Source organism: Miniopterus schreibersii (genome assembly GCF_964146895.1).
Source record: "Miniopterus schreibersii genome assembly, chromosome: 10".
Classification (NCBI taxonomy): Eukaryota; Metazoa; Chordata; class Mammalia; order Chiroptera; family Miniopteridae; genus Miniopterus; species Miniopterus schreibersii.
This window is the reverse complement of record NC_138110.1, coordinates 59,176,880-59,198,442: the sequence shown is the minus strand read 5'-3', so window position 1 is coordinate 59,198,442 and position 21,563 is coordinate 59,176,880. Positions and strand designations below refer to the sequence as shown.

The window sequence follows — 21,563 nt, the reverse complement described above, 5'->3', positions numbered from 1 at the left end:
TATGTACTAGAATAATTACTATTTGCTGAAACAGGAAAATTAGCAGTTTGGTTTTACATATATTAAATATGGATTCCTTTTAGATAACCAAGTGGAGATGTTGAGCAGATGGTTGAGTAACTGAGTCAAGCATTCAGGTGTGAGCTTTGGGTTAGAGATAGAAATTCGGGAGTTATCAGTGAGTATATAGAATTAAAAGAAAAAGATCTTATTTTGTGGAGCAGTTTTCGGTTCACAGTAAAATTGAGCAGAAAATAGAATTCCCATTCCTTGTCCTCACACATGCATAGCCTTCCCCACTGTCAACATCCTTCACCCAAATGGTACATTTGTTATAATTGATGAACCTACATTGACATGTCGTTATCATCCAAAGTCCATAGTTTACGTTAGGGTTCACTTTTGGTGTTATACATTCTCTGGGTTTTGACAAATTAATATAAAGACATGCATCCACTACTATAGTATTATACAGAATAGTTTCACTGCCCCAGAATTCCTCTGATTTGCCTCCTCTTTCCCTAACCTCTGACAATCACTGATCTTTTTACTGTCTCTATAGTTTTGCCTTTTCCATAATGTCATTTAGTTGGACATACATACAGTATGTAGCCTTTTTGGATTAATTAATTTAGTAATACTCATTTAAGATTTCTTCATGTCTTTTCATGGCTTGATAGCTCATTTCTTTTTAGTGCTAAATAATGTTTTATTGTCTGATGTACCACTGTTTATCCATTCATCTACTGAAAGGCATTTTGTTGCTTCAGAATTTTGATAATTATGATTAAAGCTGCTATAAACATCTGTGTGCAGGTTTTTATGTGGACATAAGTTTTCAGCTCATTTGGGTAAATGCTAAGCAATGTGATTGCTGAATTGTATGGTAAGAGTATGTTTAGTTTTATAAGAAACTGCCAAACTGTCTTTCAAAGTGGCCATACCATTTTGCATTCTACCACCTGTGAATGTGAGTTCCTGTTGCTCTACATTCTCACCAGTATTTGGTGTTGTCAGTGCTTTGAATTTTGTACATTATAATAGGTATGCCGTGGTATCTCATTGTTAATTAAATATGCATTTCCTAATGAAGTACAGTGTTGGATATCTTTTTTTTTTTATGTTGAATATCTTTTCATATACTTATTTGCCATTTGTATATTTTCTTTGGTGAGGTTTCCATTAAGGTCTTTTGCCCAATTTTTAATTGGTTGGTTGGTTGTTGTTTTCTTATTGTTAAGTTTTAAGAGTTCTTTGTATAGTTTGGATAGCAGTTCTTTTATCAGATGTATCTTTTACAAGTACTGTATATGGGATTTAAGGCCATGGGACTGGATGAGCTCATCTAGGGCTGCACTGTCCAAAAAACCATATTGGAGAGAGAAGGCTCTATTGAACAGCACTGATCTAGGGAGTCAGTATAGATAAAAAGTATAGTACAGAGCCCTAGAGCCTTCCAGTGCCTAGACATTAGCAGATGAGGGGGACCAGCAGAAGAGACTGGGAAGGAGTGACCACTGAGAGAGGAAATTCATGAGGAGGATGTCCAGAGGCCAAGTGGGAAAAGTACTTCAAGGAGCAGGGAGTGATAACTTTAGTTCTGTGATGCTAATGGGTCAAGTAAGATGAGCAGTGACTGTTGATTTGGTCACATCAAGGCTATGGATGACCGTGATGAGTTGTCTTAATGGAGCTGTGGGGACAAAAGCCTGATTGGCATGAGTGCAAGGAAAAAATGGGAGAGGAGAGACTGGGATGTGGTACATAAGTGGAGGAATTGGCCATTGATAGGAGCAGATATTTCCTTTATTATAAGGGAGAGGCTGAGTATAGGTAGAGATGAAGGTTGACTGGTAGAGTTGGTGATGGGAGCATGTGTTTTTGTATTTTTAAATTGAAGTATAATTTACATAGCTGTAAAATTCACCTTTTTTAGTGTACAGTTCTTTGAGGCTTGCCTAACTCACAGTCATGCACGTACCACCACAATCAAAATGTAGAGCACTGTTCTTTTAAAAAAAGAATAGTTGATTTTTAGAGAGAGAGGAAGGGAGAAGAGAGAAACATCCATGTGAGAGCACAACATCGATCAACTGCCTCCAGCATGCCCCTTACTGGGGATCGAGCCTGCAATCCGGCATATGCCCTGACTGGGAATCAAACCAGCAACCTTTCCAACAACCTTTTGGTGCAAGGGACGACACCCAACCAACTGAGCCACTCCAGCCAGGGCTATAGAGCACTTTCATCATCCACAAAATTTCCTGTGTTCCTTTGTAGTCAACTCCTCCTGCCACCTCCAGCCCTTGTCACCCACTGATCTGTTCTCTCTCCATATAGTTTTATTTTCCAGAATGTCATAATAAATGGAATTATATAGTATGTAGCCTTTTAAGTTGGGCTTCTTTCACTTATAATGCATTTGAGATTTGTCCATATTTTTGCATGAATCAGTAGTTTTTTTTCTTTTATTGCCGAGTAGAATTTCATTGTATGGGTGTACCTCAGTTTATCTATTTACCAGTTCAAAGGTATGAATTGTTTCCAGTTTTGTTTTTTTTTAAATATATCTCTATTGATTTCAGAGAGAGGAAAGGAGAGGGGGAGAGAGAGATAGAAACATCAATGATGAGAGAGTCATTGATCGGCTGTCTCCTGCACACCCCCGACTGGGGATCGAGCCTGCAACCCGGGCATGTGCCCTGACCAGGAATGGAACCCCGATTGGCTGGATCCTATATTGATGCTCAACCGCTGAGCCACGCCCTGCCGGGCTTCCAATTTTTGATAAGTAAATATGAATAAGCATTTATATCGGTGTTGTGACAATGTAAGTCTTCATTTCTCTTGGGTCATAGGTTAAATGTATGTTTAACTTGATGAGAAACTGCCAGACTGTTTCCAGTGTGGCTATTTCATTTTGCATTTCCACCAGCAATGTGTGAGAGCCCCAGTTGCTTTATCTTTTTCAGCACTTAGTGGGATTCTTTTCTTTCCCTTTTTTATTTTTAAAAATATTTTGAAATATGTTTTTATTGATTTTATTTGAGAGAGAGGAAGGGAGAGGGATAGAGAGATAGAAACATCGATAAAAGAGAAACATCATCTATTGGCTGCCTCCTGCATGCCCCTATTGGGGATTGAGCCTGCAATCCAGGCATGTGCTCTGACTGGGAGTCAAACCTTGACCGCTTGGTTCCTGGGTTGATGCCACTGAGGCACACCCAGACGGGCTTTTATTGCTTTTTTAAAAATTGAGATATAATTTATATACCGTAAATTCACTCTTTTAAAGCAGAGAAATCAGTGGCTTTTAGTATATTCCAAACTTGTACAACCATTACTACTATCTAATTCCAGATCATTTTCATCTCCCCAAAAAGAAACCCCATATGTATATATTAGCAGTCACTCCCTTTTCTTCGTCAGCCCTCCCCAGCCCTAGGCAACCACTAATATACTTTCTGTCTCTATAGATTTGTTTATTCTGGATATTTCATAGAAACTGAATCATGTAATACATGTTCCTTTAGGATTAGTTTTTTTACCTAACATATTTTCAAGATTCATTTGTTTCGTAGCATATATCAGCATTATTTATTTAATACCTTTAGAGAGAGTGGAAGGGAGGAAGGGTGGGGGGGTGGAGAGAGAGAGAGAGAAACATCGATGTGAGAGAGACACAGTGATTGGTTGCCTCCTGCATGTGCCCTGACAAGGGCCAGAGATCAAACCTGCTATCCAGGTAAATGCCCTTGACTGGAATCGAACCTGCAATCCTTTGGTGTGCTGGCTGATGCTCTAACCATTGAGCAACACCAGCCAGGGCTAACAATGTCTTTTTTTATGGATAAATAATATTCCATTATATAGATATACCATATTTTGTTTACCCATTCATCAGTTGATGACTGTTGTTTTCACTTTTAGGCTATTATGAATAAAGCTGCTATGGATTTGTGTATGAGTTTATGTGTGGACATATGCTTTCATATCTCTTGGGTATCTTCTTAAAAGTGGAATTGCTGGGTCATGTGGTAATTAACCTATTTAAACTTTTGAGAAACTGTCAAACTTTTTTCACTGCAGCTGTACCGTTTTACATACCCAGCAGCAATGGGGATGTTTTTTAATAGATTTTATTTTTGAAGTGAGATAAGAAGTAAAATTCTCAGCTTTGACTCAGGATCAGGAGGAAGGCTTTGTTTTGATGAAAGAAGATAAGGTATGAAATATTATTTAGGAGAGTGAAGAGGGATTGTCTATGAGAAATGTAGTAGGACTGCTGGTGCCATCAAGGGCCACTATGGTCCACTGAAGTTGGTGGTCATGGAAATTTTTCAGTAAGCTTTTAATTTTAGAATAGTTTTAGATTTATAGAAAAATTCCAAAGACAATGCAGAATTCTCATATATGACACATCCAGTATCCTCTACTATTAACATCAAACATTATTAGTTAGATAGAAATGTAAGGTACATTTGTTACAATTAATGAACAAATATTGGTATATTATTCTTAACTATTATTCTATTTCTTTAGTTTTCCTCAAATGTCCTTTGTTTTTGCTCCAAGATTCCATCTAGGATGCAACATTATTTTAGTAGTCATGTCTCCTTAGGCTGCTTTCAGAAGCCTCTAGATTTTCCTTGTTTTTGATGATCTTTTATTATATCAGTGTGGACTCATATTTATTTTAGATTTTGGGTTATAACCCAGTACTACTATATTTTGTTGCTCCTGTTTCATTGTGAGCTCTTTCAGTTGGCTTGTGTCCTTTTGACATACTCCCATCATCATTGTGTGTGTTTAACACTTCCTTACTTCTGGCACTACAAAATATTCCAGGCTTATCGTGTATATTTCCTGCCCTCGTCCTAGAATCAGCCATTTCTCCAAGGAGTCTTGGTTCTTTTTTCAAAAAAAAAATTATAGTTAATATACAGTAATTTCAGCCTGAATGCCCAACACATGGGAAAAAGTTTAGGCAAATTCTGGACTGGCCACCAAGTACACTATTAGGTAGTTAAGATAAAAGACACCTCTGTGGATGTGCATCACTATAAGGATATTGACCTGTGAAGTCAAATAAAGAGCCGAAGGCTCTTCCCTGGGTTTAGAGTCAGGTTTGGATACTGATCTTGGTTACCTCTTCCTAGTTAATCTATTTGAGCTTCTATTTCCACAAATGTAAAATGGGTACAGTGATAATAACTACTCAAGGTCTCAGAGGACTGTGGTAAAGTTCCAGTGAAATCACTTTATGTAAAGACAGTTTAAAATCCCTAGAGTGAGCTACATACGTTGGTTATTGATAACCATGTAAGTGAATGCTGACCCATTGGAGTGGGAAATCAGAGGGAAACTGTTATTCTCTCTCTGAAATCAATAAAAAACATATTAAAAAAAAAAAGTTTGTGACTTGCCCGGCCAGTGTGACTCAGCAGTTGAGCATCGACCTGTGGTCCAGGAAATTGCAGTTTGATTCCCTGTCAGGGCACATGCCCAGGTTGCTCGATACCCAGCAGGGGTATGTAAGAGCAGCTGATCAATGACTCTTTCTCATCATTGATGTTTCCCTCTCTCCCTCTCCTTTCATCTCTCTCTGAAATCAATAAAAAATATATAAAAAAAATAAAGTTTGTGACTTGAGTTTGCAATGCTTTTATTGAGTCTTGAGCTCTTTTCTTCAAAGGAAAACTATTGATTTTGAACACTTAAATTGTACCTGATGATCATTTCAAACTCCCTCTTTTTAAAAATATGTTTTTATTGATTTTAGACAGAGAGGAAGGGAGAGGGAGAGATAGAAACATTGATGAGAGAGGGACATTGATTGGCTGCCTCTTGCACACCCCCTACTGAGGATTGAGCCCAAAACCTGGGCATGTGCCCTGACCCAGAATCTAACCTGCAACCTTTTGGTGCATGGGATAACTCTCAGCCAACTGATCCACACCTGCTGGGCTCAAAGTCTCTTACTGGTTTAGGCAAAATTAACTCAAGAACAGGTAGAAAACTTGATCAAACTAGTAACCATGGAAGTAATGGAAAAAAATTTTCTAGTTAGTTCTATGAAGTAGGCATAGCGTGATACTGAAACTGGACAGGACAGGCATAATACAAGGAAACTGGGACAAATCCTACTTATGAAAGACACAAAACTTATCAATAACATACTAGAACCCCAGACATACACTTATTTTCCTAGAGTAAAAGAGAAAAGCTTTATAATCTTGACAAAGGCTGAAAATTCTCAAAATTTACCCATGGTAAGTTAGGTATAGAGGAAAACTTGATTAAAGTTCTTATACTTAACGATGAAATACTGGAGCTATTTTCATTAAGGAGAAGGATGCCAACTATCTTGGCTAATTTTTAACATCATCTTAGAAGCACTAATCAGTGTGATAACACAAGAAAAATAAATGGCAAGTATCAGTATTGAAAGTGAAACAGTATAATCATAGTTGAATATGATATGTTAATCTACCTGGGAAATGCAAGGGAATTAATTGATAATCCATTGAATAGAGTTTGAACAAATTCAAAAAAGTAAAAACAGTTTAACAAGTTATACAATGAGAATGATTGCTTCCACTTTAACCTATATTCACTCTACCCTCTATAGATAATTTAAAAAAAAAAAATTATTGATTTTTTTTTTTTTTTTTTTGAGAGATAAGGAGGGAGGGTGGAAGGGAGAGAGAAAGATTGACTTTGTTTTCCACTTATTTATGCTTTCATTGGTTGATTCTTTTATGTGCCCTGACCAGGGATCGAACCCACAACCTTGGCGTATTGGGACGATGCTCTAACCAACCGAGCTACCCAGCCAGGGCTATAGGTAACTAGTTTTATTAATTTCTGTCCATCCTACCAGTGTTTCTTTATTTAAATACAAGCAAATAAACCCATATATTCTTATTTTCCTCTTTTGTAACACAAAAGGTATCCTAAGATATACACTATTCTGTAGCTTGCCTTTTAAAATTTAATTTGTCTTGGAAATCTTTCTATATCAACTCATAGAATGTGTTCTCATTTTTTTTTTACAGCTGCATAATATTATATTTTGTGGATATGCCAAGTAGCATATAAACCCAATAACCACGAAGCTGTTGGTTGATTAAATACTTTTCAAAACTTTAAAGTTAAGCTTATTTATTTTATTTACACACAAGTATTATGTAATTAAATTTTTATAAAAATTCAAATAACAAGTAAACGTCTTTTGGCCATTCCCAATCCCTCTCCAGAGATTACTTTTGTTATCAGTCTAGTGTTCAGTATCTGCTCCTTCCTGGCTAATATTTCCATTAGAAATGTGGTTCCTAGCTGTAATGTTAGTTTGGAAACTTGAATCTCACCAGTGGCTGTTACAGGTTGAAGTTGGAAATTCTCTCTCCCATTTTTTTTGGTTTATACAGATTCCCAAATTATTATTTTTTAAATATACTGATTCAGTTCTTGTCTCTTTTGTTAACCTTACTGCATCTTCTCCGGCTCCCCTTATAGTTGTCCAGATATTTAGATTGAACCAGATAAAATTAGTATTTTTGCAGGTAAAAAGCAGTAGATTATCAGCAGTTTCATGTGGTTCACCCTAATAGTTTTGAATTTTAATTGGTTCATGTGTCTTGTTTTCTTCAAGTGCAGGGGCCAGAACACAGTTCCTTCCAGAACCTGAAATTGGCTGGCCTAATCAAAGTCACCTAATAGCGTTCTGTTGACTGATGAAGCTGAGCCTTCTCAGGGCAACTAGCAGTTGTGATCCACCAAGCCTTGCTGGTTGATCGCTAAGGTCAGCTGTCTCTGTTCTCTGAAATGCATTTGGCTTCTCTGTCCTCCATGAGCGACATGCATCACTGTCGCATGCCAAACAAATGGGTAGAACCACCTTCTCCATAGGAAACTGCTGACCTCTTGTCACGTTGATCCTCCTAGAGAGTCTAATGTAGTCTGCAGATAGCAGGATGCCCGTACCCTGTGCAGTTCTTTGAGCAAGGAAGAAGCCTTAGGGTAGGCCAGGGCCCAGAGGTCCTTTAGACTCTGAGTGTGTGCAGCAGAGTTGCTAGCCCCGGAATTTGGAGTTGATTCTATGGATCCAGACTTTTAGAAGGCACTGACCAGTGTGAGTTCAAAAGAATTTGGGGTTTGTCCTGTGGTTGCCAACTTTTTATTTTGCCAAATAAGGGTATTTAAAATAAGTATATAATTATATGCTTTTTATAGTTAATACATGTTCATGGTGCGACATTCAAAACATACAAAAGGATATACACTGAATAAAATAAGTCTCATACTTCCTCTTCAGTTTCTTAACTATCCAGTTCCCCTCCCAAGAGGCAAACCGGGTTGCTTGATCATCCTTCCAGAGATAGCCCACGCATTTAAAACAGGTATGAATGTATTGGCTCTCTCCATTCCCCCAAAGACGTAGTGCGTTCAATACTGTTTTGCATCTTGAGTTGATCCCCCCCACACACTTTTATTAGAAATCTTTTAAAGTCAGTACATAGAGAGCTGCCTAATTCTTTTTAGTGGCTGCATAATATCAGTAAAGGTATTAAAAATAATTACCATTGTTTTAATTAAAAAAATATGTTTAAGCACCAAGGAGTTAGAAACAATGTGATTTTTGTATAAAGAAAAGTTCTGTAAATTAATTCTGTGAAAAATTAAGAAGACTTGTGTTTGAAAACTATTGCTAGAGATAGTAAACCATTAAAGAAAGGGCTTTGAATAAGAATGTGTTAGGGCAGATTGTGTTATTTTAGGGAGGCTCAGTAGTCTCTGGTAGGCCGAATGAGTGATAGGGCAAGAGGGATATAATTGAGAAATCCGTGTCCTTCTCCCTATTTTACAGAGAAGAAACCTCTTTTGTCTCCCACAATTGTACTAGTCAGTTCATCAGATCTTATAATTAGCTGTTCTGCTGTCAAGACATCTTGTATTTATAGCAGCTTTATGTCAGTTGGATTGAAGTAGGGAGACTACTTTCAGGGCTGTTTAATTCCTTCTGTTAATGTTTTTTGAGGAATTACTGTATGCATAGTACCATTAAGAATTTTGAAAAGCATATCCTATCAGTCCTGTGTGAGAAATATCCACATGAAGTCATGGGGGCCTAAACTTGAAGAGTAACTGAAATTGGAATGGGTAGGTGGAGTTTGAGAGCCTTGGGATTGGAGAATTGACAGGACTTGTGACCTTGGGAAAGACCCGGAAGTGTTGCATTCATATGCTGAACATTTATTGAATGCTCAGTATCTGCAGCCTACTGGGGTAGGTTAACATCAAGCAAATGGCCTTAGAGGATACTAGTGTAGGATCGAAGAGGACACAGTGTACAGATACAAGCAGCAGGCCTGTTCAGTTAGGTAGCACATATTTATTAGGACAGCGTGACAAGAAAGGAAGGAAATGGTGTAAATCCGAGTTGCAAGGAGAAAATATTGGTAGAATCTAAATTTTCTCATCCTACAATAGCAGTCTGTTTAATATAAGAGAAAAATTGCATGCGATATTTATTTTCCTTTATTTTTAACCATTTATTTCTTTTTGGAATGAGCAATACATTTATATGATTGGAAAATGAAAATGTGTTAAAAGATATACTGCAAAATGTCTCCCTCCTACTTTTGCCCCTCCCATACCCAGTTCCTCTCTTGTATCCCTCAGGTTTAAATGCTGGAAACAGAAACCACTCTGGGTACTTTAACCACAAAAGGATTTAACACAAGAAATTGGGTACTTATAAATTATTGGGGGTTGGAGAAGTGGGGCTCAAGGGGGCTGCCCTTAGAGTATCAGTCTGAATGACCCACCACTGAAGCTGTGATCTGGAGGTCAGGAAGTCATTACTGTTACTGCTACACCCATTCCCCCAACCCCCTACTGCTTAACACTCTCAGGAAGCTAATGACTAGACATTAGCTCCTTGCTACTGCTGACTAGCACATCAGTATCACCTGGGAGCTTATTTAAATATCTTAGGCCCTAGCTCCACCTACTGAATCAGAATCTGCATTTTGACAAGATCTCTTGATGATTTGTATTAGATGAAAATTTGAGAGGCCCAGCACTGGAGCTTTGGGACTGGCCACTATAGTTGCCTCCAAACCGACAGGTCTCTGTAACCTTGATTGCCACCTGGTTTTAAAAAATGTTTTTTATTGATTTTAGAAAGAGAGGAAGGGAGAGAGAGATAGAAACATCGATGAGAGAGAAACACTGATTGGCTGCCTCCTGCACGACAATGGAGCCTGTGACCTGGGCAGGTGCCCTGACTGGAAATTGAACCAGCGACCTCTTGGTGCATTTGGTGCATGGGACGACACTCAGCCACTGAGCCACTTCGGCCGGGTTTGATTGCCAATTGTGAGAGAGTCAGGGAAATGCAGTTGTTCGTTTTCCCAACTCTCATTCTAGAAGGAGGGTGGAGTGGAGATTTAAAAAGTCCATCTACTGAACTGACCATACTTACACAAGTAACCATTGTTAGTTTCTTGTGTATCTTCTCAGATATTTTGTGAGTATTTAAGCATATATGAATATATTCTTTTTCACTTTTAAAAAAAAGTAATAACCATATACAGTGTTCTGTACCTTGCTCTTTTCATTTAATAGTTCATCTTGGGAGAACTTTCCATGTTATGACAGAACCATCTTGTTCTTTTTAACAACTGCATGGTATTTCACTATATGTATTTTAAAATTCTTAGAATTGAGACTGGCTAATACGATCTGGGTTGCATGGTCATTCTAATTTATTGGCATATGTGAAATATAATCTAGTTAAATGTTTACTTCCTGTCTATTTTGTGCTCAGGTCTTGTGTATCTATCATCTTGTTTAACTTGCATTACAACCTAGTGTGCTATGTATCCTTCTTCCACTTCACATGAGAGAACTTTGTAAGGTCAATTTAATAGTTCATAAACTAAGACATGTCAAGGTTGAGATTTAAACCCCATGTCTGCTAGCCTCCATAATTTGTGATTGGATGGTTATACAGAGCCTCTAGATGATGGGCTTTATTTAGAACTTTGGTAACCTATTTCTTTAGAAAGAGATTTGGAAGGGTACTGTTTTAGATATTTTGAGTGGGTATTTAATGGCATTTCAATTTTCTTTTCTGACTCAGGTATCCAGCTCACATAGAAGATATTGACTACGAAGAAGGAAAAGTACTTATCCATTTCAAGCGTTGGAACCATCGTTACGATGAGTGGTTCTGCTGGGACAGTCCTTATTTACGCCCTTTAGAGAAAATACAGCTGAGAAAAGAAGGCTTACATGAAGAGGAAGGATGTTCTGTGAGTAACAGATCTGGGAAGTTCTGTAATGACCTGGATCAGCCCCTGGGTACTTTATATTCTAGCCTTTGATGTTCAGTGTGAAAGTCAGTAGCATCTGGGGATCAGTCTTTATTTGGGCCTATCGTTGTAACCCTGAGGTCCCCAGGGCATCTGGGGCTCTTGAAGAACCCCAGTTGTCGTCTGCTTGAATGATGTTATTGATGTGACAGCTCATAAACTAACTTGGTTGAAACCTCACTGATGACGCACGGGAACTTACATCTCCTTTATATCACTTTATACCTTTAGGTCATTTATTAAGCTGATCTGCTGTTTGAGCATTTATTAAGCAATCATTCCATGTGAAGTACTGTGCTAGCTTCATATCATGGTCTTTTATAAGCTCTTGGAAAACTTGGAATTGATTGGATTCTGTTTTTGTTAAATTTTTAAATTTCATCACTATGCTTGGAGCTTCCATTGACTTCAGAATTAAGGATGAGGTATTAGTTTTGAGTTAAAAAAAAAGACGATGAGTCATCTGTAGATATCCTGCTGTATTTGGATCTGACTCAGCCCTGGATTGTTTTACATTTTAACCCTGACCAGGGAACTTGAACTCTTGCTAGCCTTCTCCCCCACCTGCCCCATTTTAGGATTGTTCACTGTTGTCCAATTTAATTGCTCAATATTTATTCTACAAAATGTATCAGTGCAAACTGTGTACTGGGAAAACAGTATGAAATATTAAAGGTGAATGGGTACTCCTATGGCAAATGTCCCTTTCAACATGTGGGTGGCTTTAGGTGGCATTACTGTTTCTTCCCTCAAAATGAAATAGCCTCCTTCCTTTCTAGCTTCTACCCTGGGCGTATTCCCTGGTGATCCTGAGCTATTAGACTCACAAGGACAGGATAAGATTATCATTAGTGCTATGCTGCACTGCCCACACCTCCTAGGTGGGAAAAGTCTTGTGTCCAGCTCTTTTGTTTTGATTTCTGATGCTGAGCAGCAGAAATATCTTCCTCCATCCCAGTAGCCATCTCCCTTTCTCACTCTTGTGAATTCTAATCTCTTATGAATTCTGGTATCGTGTGTGTCCTGTGAAATTGGATCAGTAACAGGATCTTTTTTTTGGTTTTTTAATGTTTTTCAGGAATTTCAAATAAATGAGCAAGTCCTTGCCTGCTGGTCTGATTGTCGTTTTTATCCAGCCAAAGTAACCGCTATTAACAAGGATGGTAAGGCATTTAAGTTGTAATTGTTTTATTTATGACTTAGAGGGGAGTTTGGTATATTAGGGTTTGATAGTATGTTTTCAGTATGTTTTAATTGCCTAGGAATCCTCTCTTCAGTTAATCACTGTGTCAGGAGTTAGGAAGAAATTACAAATGAAGAGAAATTTGGGTTAAATAGGGGAGTTTGATTCTTTGCTTTCTAAATTTTAGTGATTATTTTCTGAAATACTCATGGTTCATCTGTCACTCTGCTGGAAGTGTGTAGATACTTGCTGTCCAGGAGTTTGTGATATAACTGATTAAATAAGTCCCTAATACTTCTTTTACTCACTTGTGAATAGTGTAGAAGTGAAGTGAATACCAACAAGTGTTTCTTAAAACTGTGCTTTGTGGATGTAAGGCGATTACGGGTGGTCTTTAATACCAGTTGCTAATTGAAGTTGGGATGCTGGGATTTAGAGCACTGAGTTGGGATGCCTTTGCCAGAGTTTACAGCATGTGAGGAGCCAGGACAAGGACTGTGCCTGTAGAGGTTCATTTTGCTAGTACAAAGGCAAGGGGAAGGAGGTAATATATATGGTCAGCATCCTGACAGTATCCTGACACTCAGACAATAGACTCTGGGGTCATGTGATTAAAAAAAAAAATTTTTTTTTTTTAGCATTTCTACCAGGATGTTTATGGTTTGTCCATGATCTCTGTAATGAATATTTAGGGTGATCAAGCCTCTTAGTACTACGTTGGGGTGACTGTATGGCCAGATTGACTTTTCATTCCATGAAGTTATTACTCTGCTAAATGTTGGACTTTGGGCTGACCAAGAAGTTTTTGTCTGAGAATGGGGTGAAATGGTCAAAAATGAATATTCATTTCCATGTAGCAGAAATTTTAGTTTCTCTATTGTTACATTCATCCTCCTCCCCCACCCTTCCAGCCATTAGACCAGTGTGGGTTAGTAGATGTAGGTTCACTCATGTGCCAGATGTAGGTTATCCCTAAAGCACAGTCCTCTTGCCTCAGGCCTCCAAAGCAGGGTTGTATCTTCTAAGTTGTCTAAACAGTTAGTGATCCTCCAGTTTATGATTGATTAACTATTTTTGGATAGTTCCTTGTTTCCTTAAATTATACTTACAAGCTTGTTTTCAACGTAAAATCCTGTTACTACTTTTCATATGTATCACATTAACCTAAAAACTTATTTTAAAAGGAAGCTGATATGTTATTAAACTGCCTCAGATCCTTTTAGTAAAAGACATAGTTTATGTTTTTAGTTTCATTTTCAAGATTAATAATTTATCCTGCTTTTACTGTATTTAAATCATGATATAAAATACAGGGTTCTTCATGTACTTAGATGTGTTCCTGAAAGTCTATTATGTTGACTTGTGCTGATCAAGTCATATTTCCCCCCAGATTAATATCCATTGAAGTTTTCTCCCCTTGGGTAAATGGCTGCCCCTTAGGTCAAATGAAAGTTGTGAGAAGAAACATGGGTAACTGTAGGTCAGGGAGGTAGCAGAAAGGAAGCAACGTTTTTCTTTTGTTCCATTGATGTCTCAGAGTCACATGGAGGACAGAAATGGGGCGAAGGAAACTGGATGAGGGAGTGACAGAAGAGGGGCAAACAGAAAGAGGGGTTGGGGAGCCCTGGGAGCTGTCTTACAGAGGGGCGGGGGGTATCTTGGTGGGAGGCAATAAAGGCATAGGAAACTGCTTGCATCTAGTATCTGCAGGGCTCAGAACTTGGCATCATGGATTTTAAAAAAAAGACCTAGATTAAGGCAGAATGAGATGTTGAGAGAGAGCCACCAGGAGGAGTCAGCGCAGGAGAAAATGGTGCAGGTAAATCATCAGGGGAGTGAGGAGGGACCCCTTTCTTCAGTTAATGGGTTTTTGTGTGTGTGTGGGTCTGAAGTCTGTTTTTTAATGTTTTTATTTTTATTCAACTATAAGAAAATAGCAGAATTAACACAACTTCAGCAACTCCAGACCAGCTTGTTACACCAATGTAGAGTGATCATTTTGAAGAGTGATCATTTTAACAGGCACAGAGTCTCGGCTGATAACCTATCACCCAGCCCTGCAGTTCATCTAGATGGTTGTGCTTCAACAGGAAAGCAACTCTCCCTATTGCTTTAAAGAGCAGTACTGCTCTTTAAAGGAGCTAGAGCAGGATACTGATACCTAGTAACCAATCTGAGATGTACCATACTGGGGGTTAGTAGACATGCCAACCTCTGGTTGTCTGGTGACAGACAGGGCTGTGAAAACACATCTCAGAATATGCTATCATGCACAATTCTGGATTTGGGCTTGGTGCTATGACTGCAGATAGAACCCTCAACCTTGGCATATTGGGAAGACTCTTAACCAAGTGAGCTACCCGGCCAGGGCTGAATTCTTTTGAAGTAATCATTAGAAGTAAGAGTTAGAAGTCATTGGTCACATTATCGGCCATAGTTAATTAAGGTTTTTAAATGTCTTTTAAACTGAGGCAACCAGAGCTTTACAAGTTGTTTTAAAAAATCTTTTAGTTTATTTCCTCCATGAACTAAAATTATAGGAGGGAGGGTCTTGAGATAATGGTTGTTCCTAATCCCGTCATTTGCTCCCCTAATATATAGATAGGTTCTGTAAGCTCTGAATTCTGTCTGGTGAATTTTAGTTAGTTGAAGGACATTGAAATTAGTGGATTTCTGCCAGAACCTGTTTTTCCCTAGTTCTTTTTTTTTTTAAATGTAAAAAACAAGTAGTTTTCACGTTAGAGTATATTTTACTAAAACCATGTTTAAATTTGTGTACACTATTGCTAATATTTGTCAACATTCAATAATTAGAAAATTGTCTATGATGATTTATTTATACTCTTACCTAACATCTGTATTATTTTATTTTAAATTTTAATTTATCTTTATTGTTGAAAGTATTACAGATGTCCCCCTTTTCCTCCCATTGATCCCCTCCACCCCTGCCCCCCTAGTTCTTGAGTCTGAAGTCCTGTATTATGCTGCTACTCTTACTGGTTCTTGAGACTAATTGGAAGGGGGAGGAGAGGAAGAACATGGGGGAAGGGAAGCCCTGAAAGTTAGTGGGACCAGTTGGGTGTTATTATTGCCACATTGTGGCTTGTGAGGGAAAGCTAGCCTTCATGGGAGCTCAGATATTTTGAGATGAGATAATGACCCTTAGGTGCTGCCTTTGGGTTAGATTTTATCTGTAGGAGCTGGTATACAGTTTCTAGTTCATCATGATTCATTCCAGCAATTGCAGGATTGGAAGAGACAATGCTGGGCTCTCTTTTCACTCTTTCCCTGGTATTCTCTGCCCTGCCTCAGTTTCATCTGTAGTAGGGGGCCGCCACAGCTTAATGGCACTATGAATAGAAGCTCTGCTGGCAGGGTGCCCTTTTATTTCCTATAAAAGTCATTCTGTCTTGTTGGTGTTGCCAGGAGGAGGCCAGGGTTAAAGTGAAGTCACACTCTATAGATTCATCTTTGGAAGGCTTGGTCTGGTTTTCTTGCCACTCTTAACCTCTCTAGTGGTTTTGCTGAGGCTGATCATGGACTGAGCAGGCCGGTAGGCAGGGGCTCTAGCCAGAGTGGAGATCAATAGCTGGCATTGGGAATCTGGTGTGATTGAATTACAACTAAATAGCAGCAACTTTAGAGTTTCTTGAGGGAGTTAGTTAGCACTTGGAAACTGGAGGTGGCAATGCCATATTATTCAGCTATTTCACCTGGAATGGTTCTTTGGCAGTGGTAATTAAGCATCAGTTAGTGTGAAGGCAGCCACACCTGGTAGCCTTGTAGACCCTGGGTCGGTATTGAGGTAAAAGATAGGATTCTGGTTCTAGGGAATCTTTGTTCGGAAGCCATCTCTGGTGAGTTGATCTCAGCTCTTTGCTGGGGCTGCTCAGCTCTCCCTTTTCAAGCTGGGGATGGGAGAGCCACTTGTCTGTCAGGGCTTTGTGCTCCCAGTCTCAGGGGAAACTGAAAGTAGGTTCAAATTTACAACAGAATGAGGAATTGTTCCTTCCTGTTGACCTGTGGTTCTTAAACTTGAGTGAGCAGGCTAATCAGGTTCCTCTTCCAGAAAGTTAAATGCATATTAGGTCACATTCCTGCTGCACTCTCCCTCCCAGTTCAGTCTCTTTGGTCCATTGTCTGAAGTCTGTATTTTATCCTGTGGAAATGTTCTAGAGCCTCTTGTTGAAGCTGTTACTGTTTTTTGTTTTCTTTATGCTGTAACTGATCCTACATTTGAAATGCAGGGATGTTGAGACTATGTGAACAGCTTTGCACAGAGATAAAAAGGAAGGTTTAGGCCCACATATGCAAGTGCTAGCTTGGCTTTTATCTTCTATGAGGGGAAGGAGTTGGCGCTTCTCTTTTAGAATGACTTCGTGGATGATAATTAGAACCACTTACTGATCCCTTGCTCTGTGACAGTCCCTTTGCTAAGCAATTTCCAGCTCTGATCTCATTTAGTCTTCACACAGACAGGGAAAGATTGTTGCTATCAACTCAATCCTCATTTAACAGATGAGGAACTAAGCTCACAGGACAAATTGCTTGAGGTTACAGAGCACTTACATAAATGGAAGAGCTAAGATCCTCATCCGTGGACATGTACACACAGGTCTGATATGATGGTACGGTTGGTGTTGATGGTTTGTATTTTCTGGAGCCTGGTAGTATCTCTATAGCCCTGACTGGGTGATGAGTCTCTGAACCCATCCCTGCTCAGTGATACAGACAATACACTGCTCTTGCTCTGGACTCATTTGAGCAATTAAAAATTAAAGAAGAAATGGAAATAGATGAGCGTTTTGGGAAATTGTTGGTCACAGAACCCAAGCCCATTGTGTAAAAATTGCTAAGAAGAAAAGACTTAGAGGGGAAGGGAAGGTATGTCTGTAAACTTGTGCATATCTCTGCCCACCCGCTGAGGCACATCTGTGAAAACCTGAGGACTTTGAGAAACCATGTTTGAAAACTTATTCTGACTCCTGGAGAATGAGTAGGATAGAGAAAAGGCCCTGGAGTCACAGTTAACGGTAGATTCAAGAGCAACAGAAGTCTGTCCTATCCAGAGTGAGCTGTGTGTCCCTATTTCCTTGGTCCTAGAGAAGATGAGCTTGCTATACATCTCCAGCTTTGTTCTTACATCCCTTCTGCTATTAACTGACTGCTGTAATCTTTGTCTGATATGCTAAGTTCTTACTCCCAGAGGGGCAAGGCCAGGAAGCTTTGTTTCACCTGGCAGTGTAAGGACAGGGACTTCTTAAGGGAGCCTGAGCCAGGAGGCCTTTGTGTTAAAGATGTGCTTATTTTGAATTCTGTCATTTACATGTTATTTGTTAGATGTGTGTGGCTATGGAAGGGCTTTATTGTCAGGCACCCATGGGAGGGTTCCATGGGAGGATTCCATGGGAAGATACTCTTAGTTATACATGAAACCATTAAAGTAGATTTGGGGCCTCTCTTATCCATGGGATGTGCTGTTTTCCCCCCACTGATTTATTGAAGCCCAACTTAGGCTGTGGGCATGATCAAGGGGAGACAGTTTCAAGATGATCCTTTGTCGTCCTTTGGAAGGGCCAGGGCTGGGATATTGCTGTCTAAGGACAGTGGCCCCTGAGCACCTTTGACTATAGTTTGGGTCATTTCAGGGTGGTCTCTTGTGCCCTGGGTCTGTGGTTTGGACTTTAGGCTGAGGGACTTAGGGAATAATAAAGTGTGGGATGGTGGGAGAAGAATTGGTCCAAGGTCAGCAAGAGGCTCAGATTCTAATCCTAGCTGTTTTAGACTTATGGAACTCAGGGCACAACCCTTCATGTAAGGTGTTCTTTTGAGTCTGCCATCAGGGGTAAGCTTCAAAATTCACTTCATAGAGCTGGAAATGTACTGTTGGATAGCATTACTCAATGTTATCCTTTTGGATGTTTGAAATGTCTGTAAAAATGGACAGTTTTCATTTTGCTGTAACTGATGCTGAACTTCTTTTGTAGATAAAATAGTTTAAAGTATAGGCTTGGGTGGCTTGTTAGCACTCTTAATATTTAAGATTTCATGAGTCAAGGGTGCTTAAAACCCCAGTCCCCCACTCCCACACTGACTAGAGCTACACCATGGTTGCTTGAAAGGGTCTGTTGAGAGTTCCATAGCGTTTTTTATCATTGCTCCATTGCACCCTCACAATAGAGGCAGGAAAACAGGAACCCAGACCTTTGTTTTAAGTACTCATCAGTCATTGCTGAGCTGCCTTAATGTAGAATCCTTTACCGTAGCCTGTTATCTAAATTGCTTGTTTTAACCATCCAAGCATAACTGTATATCATTATATCTAGCTTGTATGCTAGCTATTTTCTTTCTGTGTTGGTGACACTTGTAACAAATAATCACCTTTATTTTGTAATTACCAGGAGTAAAGATCAGTTGGTAATTACTAATTGTCTATGCCAGTGGTTCTCAAACTTTAGTGTGCACTAGCACACCTGAAGGATTTGTTAAAACATACATTTCTGTGTCATACTCCCAAAGTGTTTGACTCAGTATATTGGGGTTGGGGCTGGTAACTTGCATTTCTAACAAGTTCCAGGAGTTGCTGATGCTGTTGGTCCGGGGACCACACTTTGAGAAGTACTGGTCTACAGCACCCAGTCTCACCAGGTGCTATGTGAGAGAGAAACTGGTGTGAGATGTGGTCTCTGGTCTTGGAGAGCCTGCCTTTGATTTGGGATCTGCCTTCTATATTAAAGTAGTCCTACATATGTATGAGGCTCTGCAGCCCAGGTGCCAAATGAGTCTTTGAGAAGCTCAGAACAGGGAGAAATATCCAGTAGGTAGTAGCTTTTACAGACCTATTATGGTCATTTGAGCAGAGGGCTTAAGGATCAATGAGTGGCACATTCCAGTAGGAAAACACTTGATATCAAGATGTGGAGGTAGAAATATTACAAGGCAGTTTCAGTGGGTGGCGTGTAGCTAGTCACTTTGAGTTGGTGGGTATTATATGCTAGTAACGAGAAATAAGGTTTGGAAAATAATTTGGCTCAGATTGCATTGGACTTTGAGTACTAGAGAGAGGCTGTCAGTAGAGATGGCTAGTCATTGACAGGGCCCTTTTTAGGACTGGAGGAGAGGTGGGGTGCGGTGCGCAGAGAATGTGTAAGAAGGAGGTAACCAGTCAGGTCTTATCTTTCTTGTAGCATTCTTCTGCTCCCAGCCCTTGGGATTTTTTTTTCCCCTTCATTCCATGTTGGGTGGGAAATTGGTCTTGAAAACTGACCGTGTTTGTCAGTGTTTAAAGCATTACCAGCCTTTCACTGGTGATCTTGACAAGATTAACTGATTCTTTTTAAATCCCTGTGACAATAAAAGGTGGGGAGCATAGATGGGTTCTAAGATGCAGAAGTTTGAAAGTGTTGGTGTGGGTACAACTAAGAATAGCTTTTGTAATTGGTTGCCTTATTTGGGAAGACATTATTTATTTGGATTTCCAACTTTTTTTTTTAAGCAGAGTGCTTTTGGTTGGACATTTGTTTCCTAATGGAATAAAACTGAATGTAGCAGGCAGCATTTAGTGTTTTGGCTAAATCTATATTTTTAAATATTATAAAGTTAATTCATATTGATTTTGAGATTAATGTGCCCCCTGAAAACATACCTTTAGAAGATAGTCATGTTTCTTTTAAAGTTAAAAGCTATTACTATCCCTAAGCCCAGAAAACAAAGATTAAGTGATAAAAATTAATTCACCAAGAAATAAATCTGCCTTTTCCTCAGATTCTTAATTGTTTTACTGCTCTTTGTTCTTGGTCTAAATTCAGTGCAACTGAAGCATCATAAAAGTGAATTGTTTTTTGATGGGTTTTGATCTGTATAAATAAAAAGAAAGGTGTGCACACTATTATCTTTGACAAATAATATCTTTGATGTGATTCTTAAATAATTTTTAAATTTCCATAAATTTATTATAGTATTGTGGTTGGAGCTCCCTTGTATTTATGCTTTGAAAATTAGTGTCACTTTCATGAAACTGCAAGTTGAAATTATGATTTCTTGAATTCTAGGTACTTACACTGTGAAATTTTATGATGGAGTAGTTCAGACTGTCAAACATATTCATGTCAAAGCTTTTTCCAAAGATCAGGTGAGAAATGTGGTTTTGTGCTTTGTGGTATGAATAATGCTAACATTGTAGTTTTGTTTCTCAAATAAAGACATTACAGATGTTTATGATGGCAAAGTCTATTTCCTCCATCTGACATGATTTCACGAGAAAGCATTATGCACATTTTCAGAAATTGTAAATATTTGTCCCTCTGCCATTTTTTTTTAACACAGATTCTTCTTTTCAAAAGTATCAGATGCTTACATACCATTTCCTGTTATCTGTTTTCCTCACCCTCTCTTGAAAGTGTCTAGTTATTATTCTTTTTTTCTCTCCCCATGTGCCCTGTCCCCAGAGCTATTACCTGTCACAGGAACCTTGCTGAACTGCTTCAGGAGATCGAGAGTTTATTTTCTCCTCATCGAACTTTGTCTCTAAGCTCTGAACCATGACATGGTGGTTACAGAGCTATAGTTTGGCACAGATTTGACATTCACTTGTGCTAGATGTGCCTGGTTGAAATTTTTATTTCCTGTCCCAGGCATGTGTTTCCCTGAGCACGGGACCCAAGTTTTGATACTGGAAATATGGTACACAGAGATATGGGCCATCTACAAGTGTTGCTTACTTTCTTTGTGATTTTCGCCCCCCTTTAGTCTTTTTTTATGTTTATGTTTTCATGAAGTAGTTGGGAAAGAGAGATCAAAATTTGGATATTGATGTTTGTATTTATTTATTTATTTTTTTTTTTACTTATTTTTTATAATCCTCACCTGAGGATATTTTTTTCATTGCTTTTCAGAGAGAGCAGAGAGGGGGAGAGAGAGAGAGAGAGATAGAAACATTGATGTGAGAGAGACACATCGATTGGTTGCCTCCTGCACACTCCCCAACTGGGGCTGGGGAT

At 38.9% G+C, this 21,563-nt stretch overlaps 1 protein-coding gene across 1 annotated transcript in view; it reads left to right on the top strand.

Annotated features, from left to right (window-relative positions):
• Positions 1-21,563, top strand: part of PHF20 (PHD finger protein 20) — a 107,812-nt gene that overhangs the window by 32,432 nt on the left and 53,817 nt on the right. Inside the window, exons 3-5 of the mRNA XM_081149518.1 lie at positions 11,150-11,321; positions 12,460-12,544; positions 20,616-20,695. Coding sequence (XP_081005644.1) covers positions 11,150-11,321; positions 12,460-12,544; positions 20,616-20,695 — 337 coding nt within the window. The remainder of the gene's footprint in view (positions 1-11,149; positions 11,322-12,459; positions 12,545-20,615; positions 20,696-21,563) is intronic.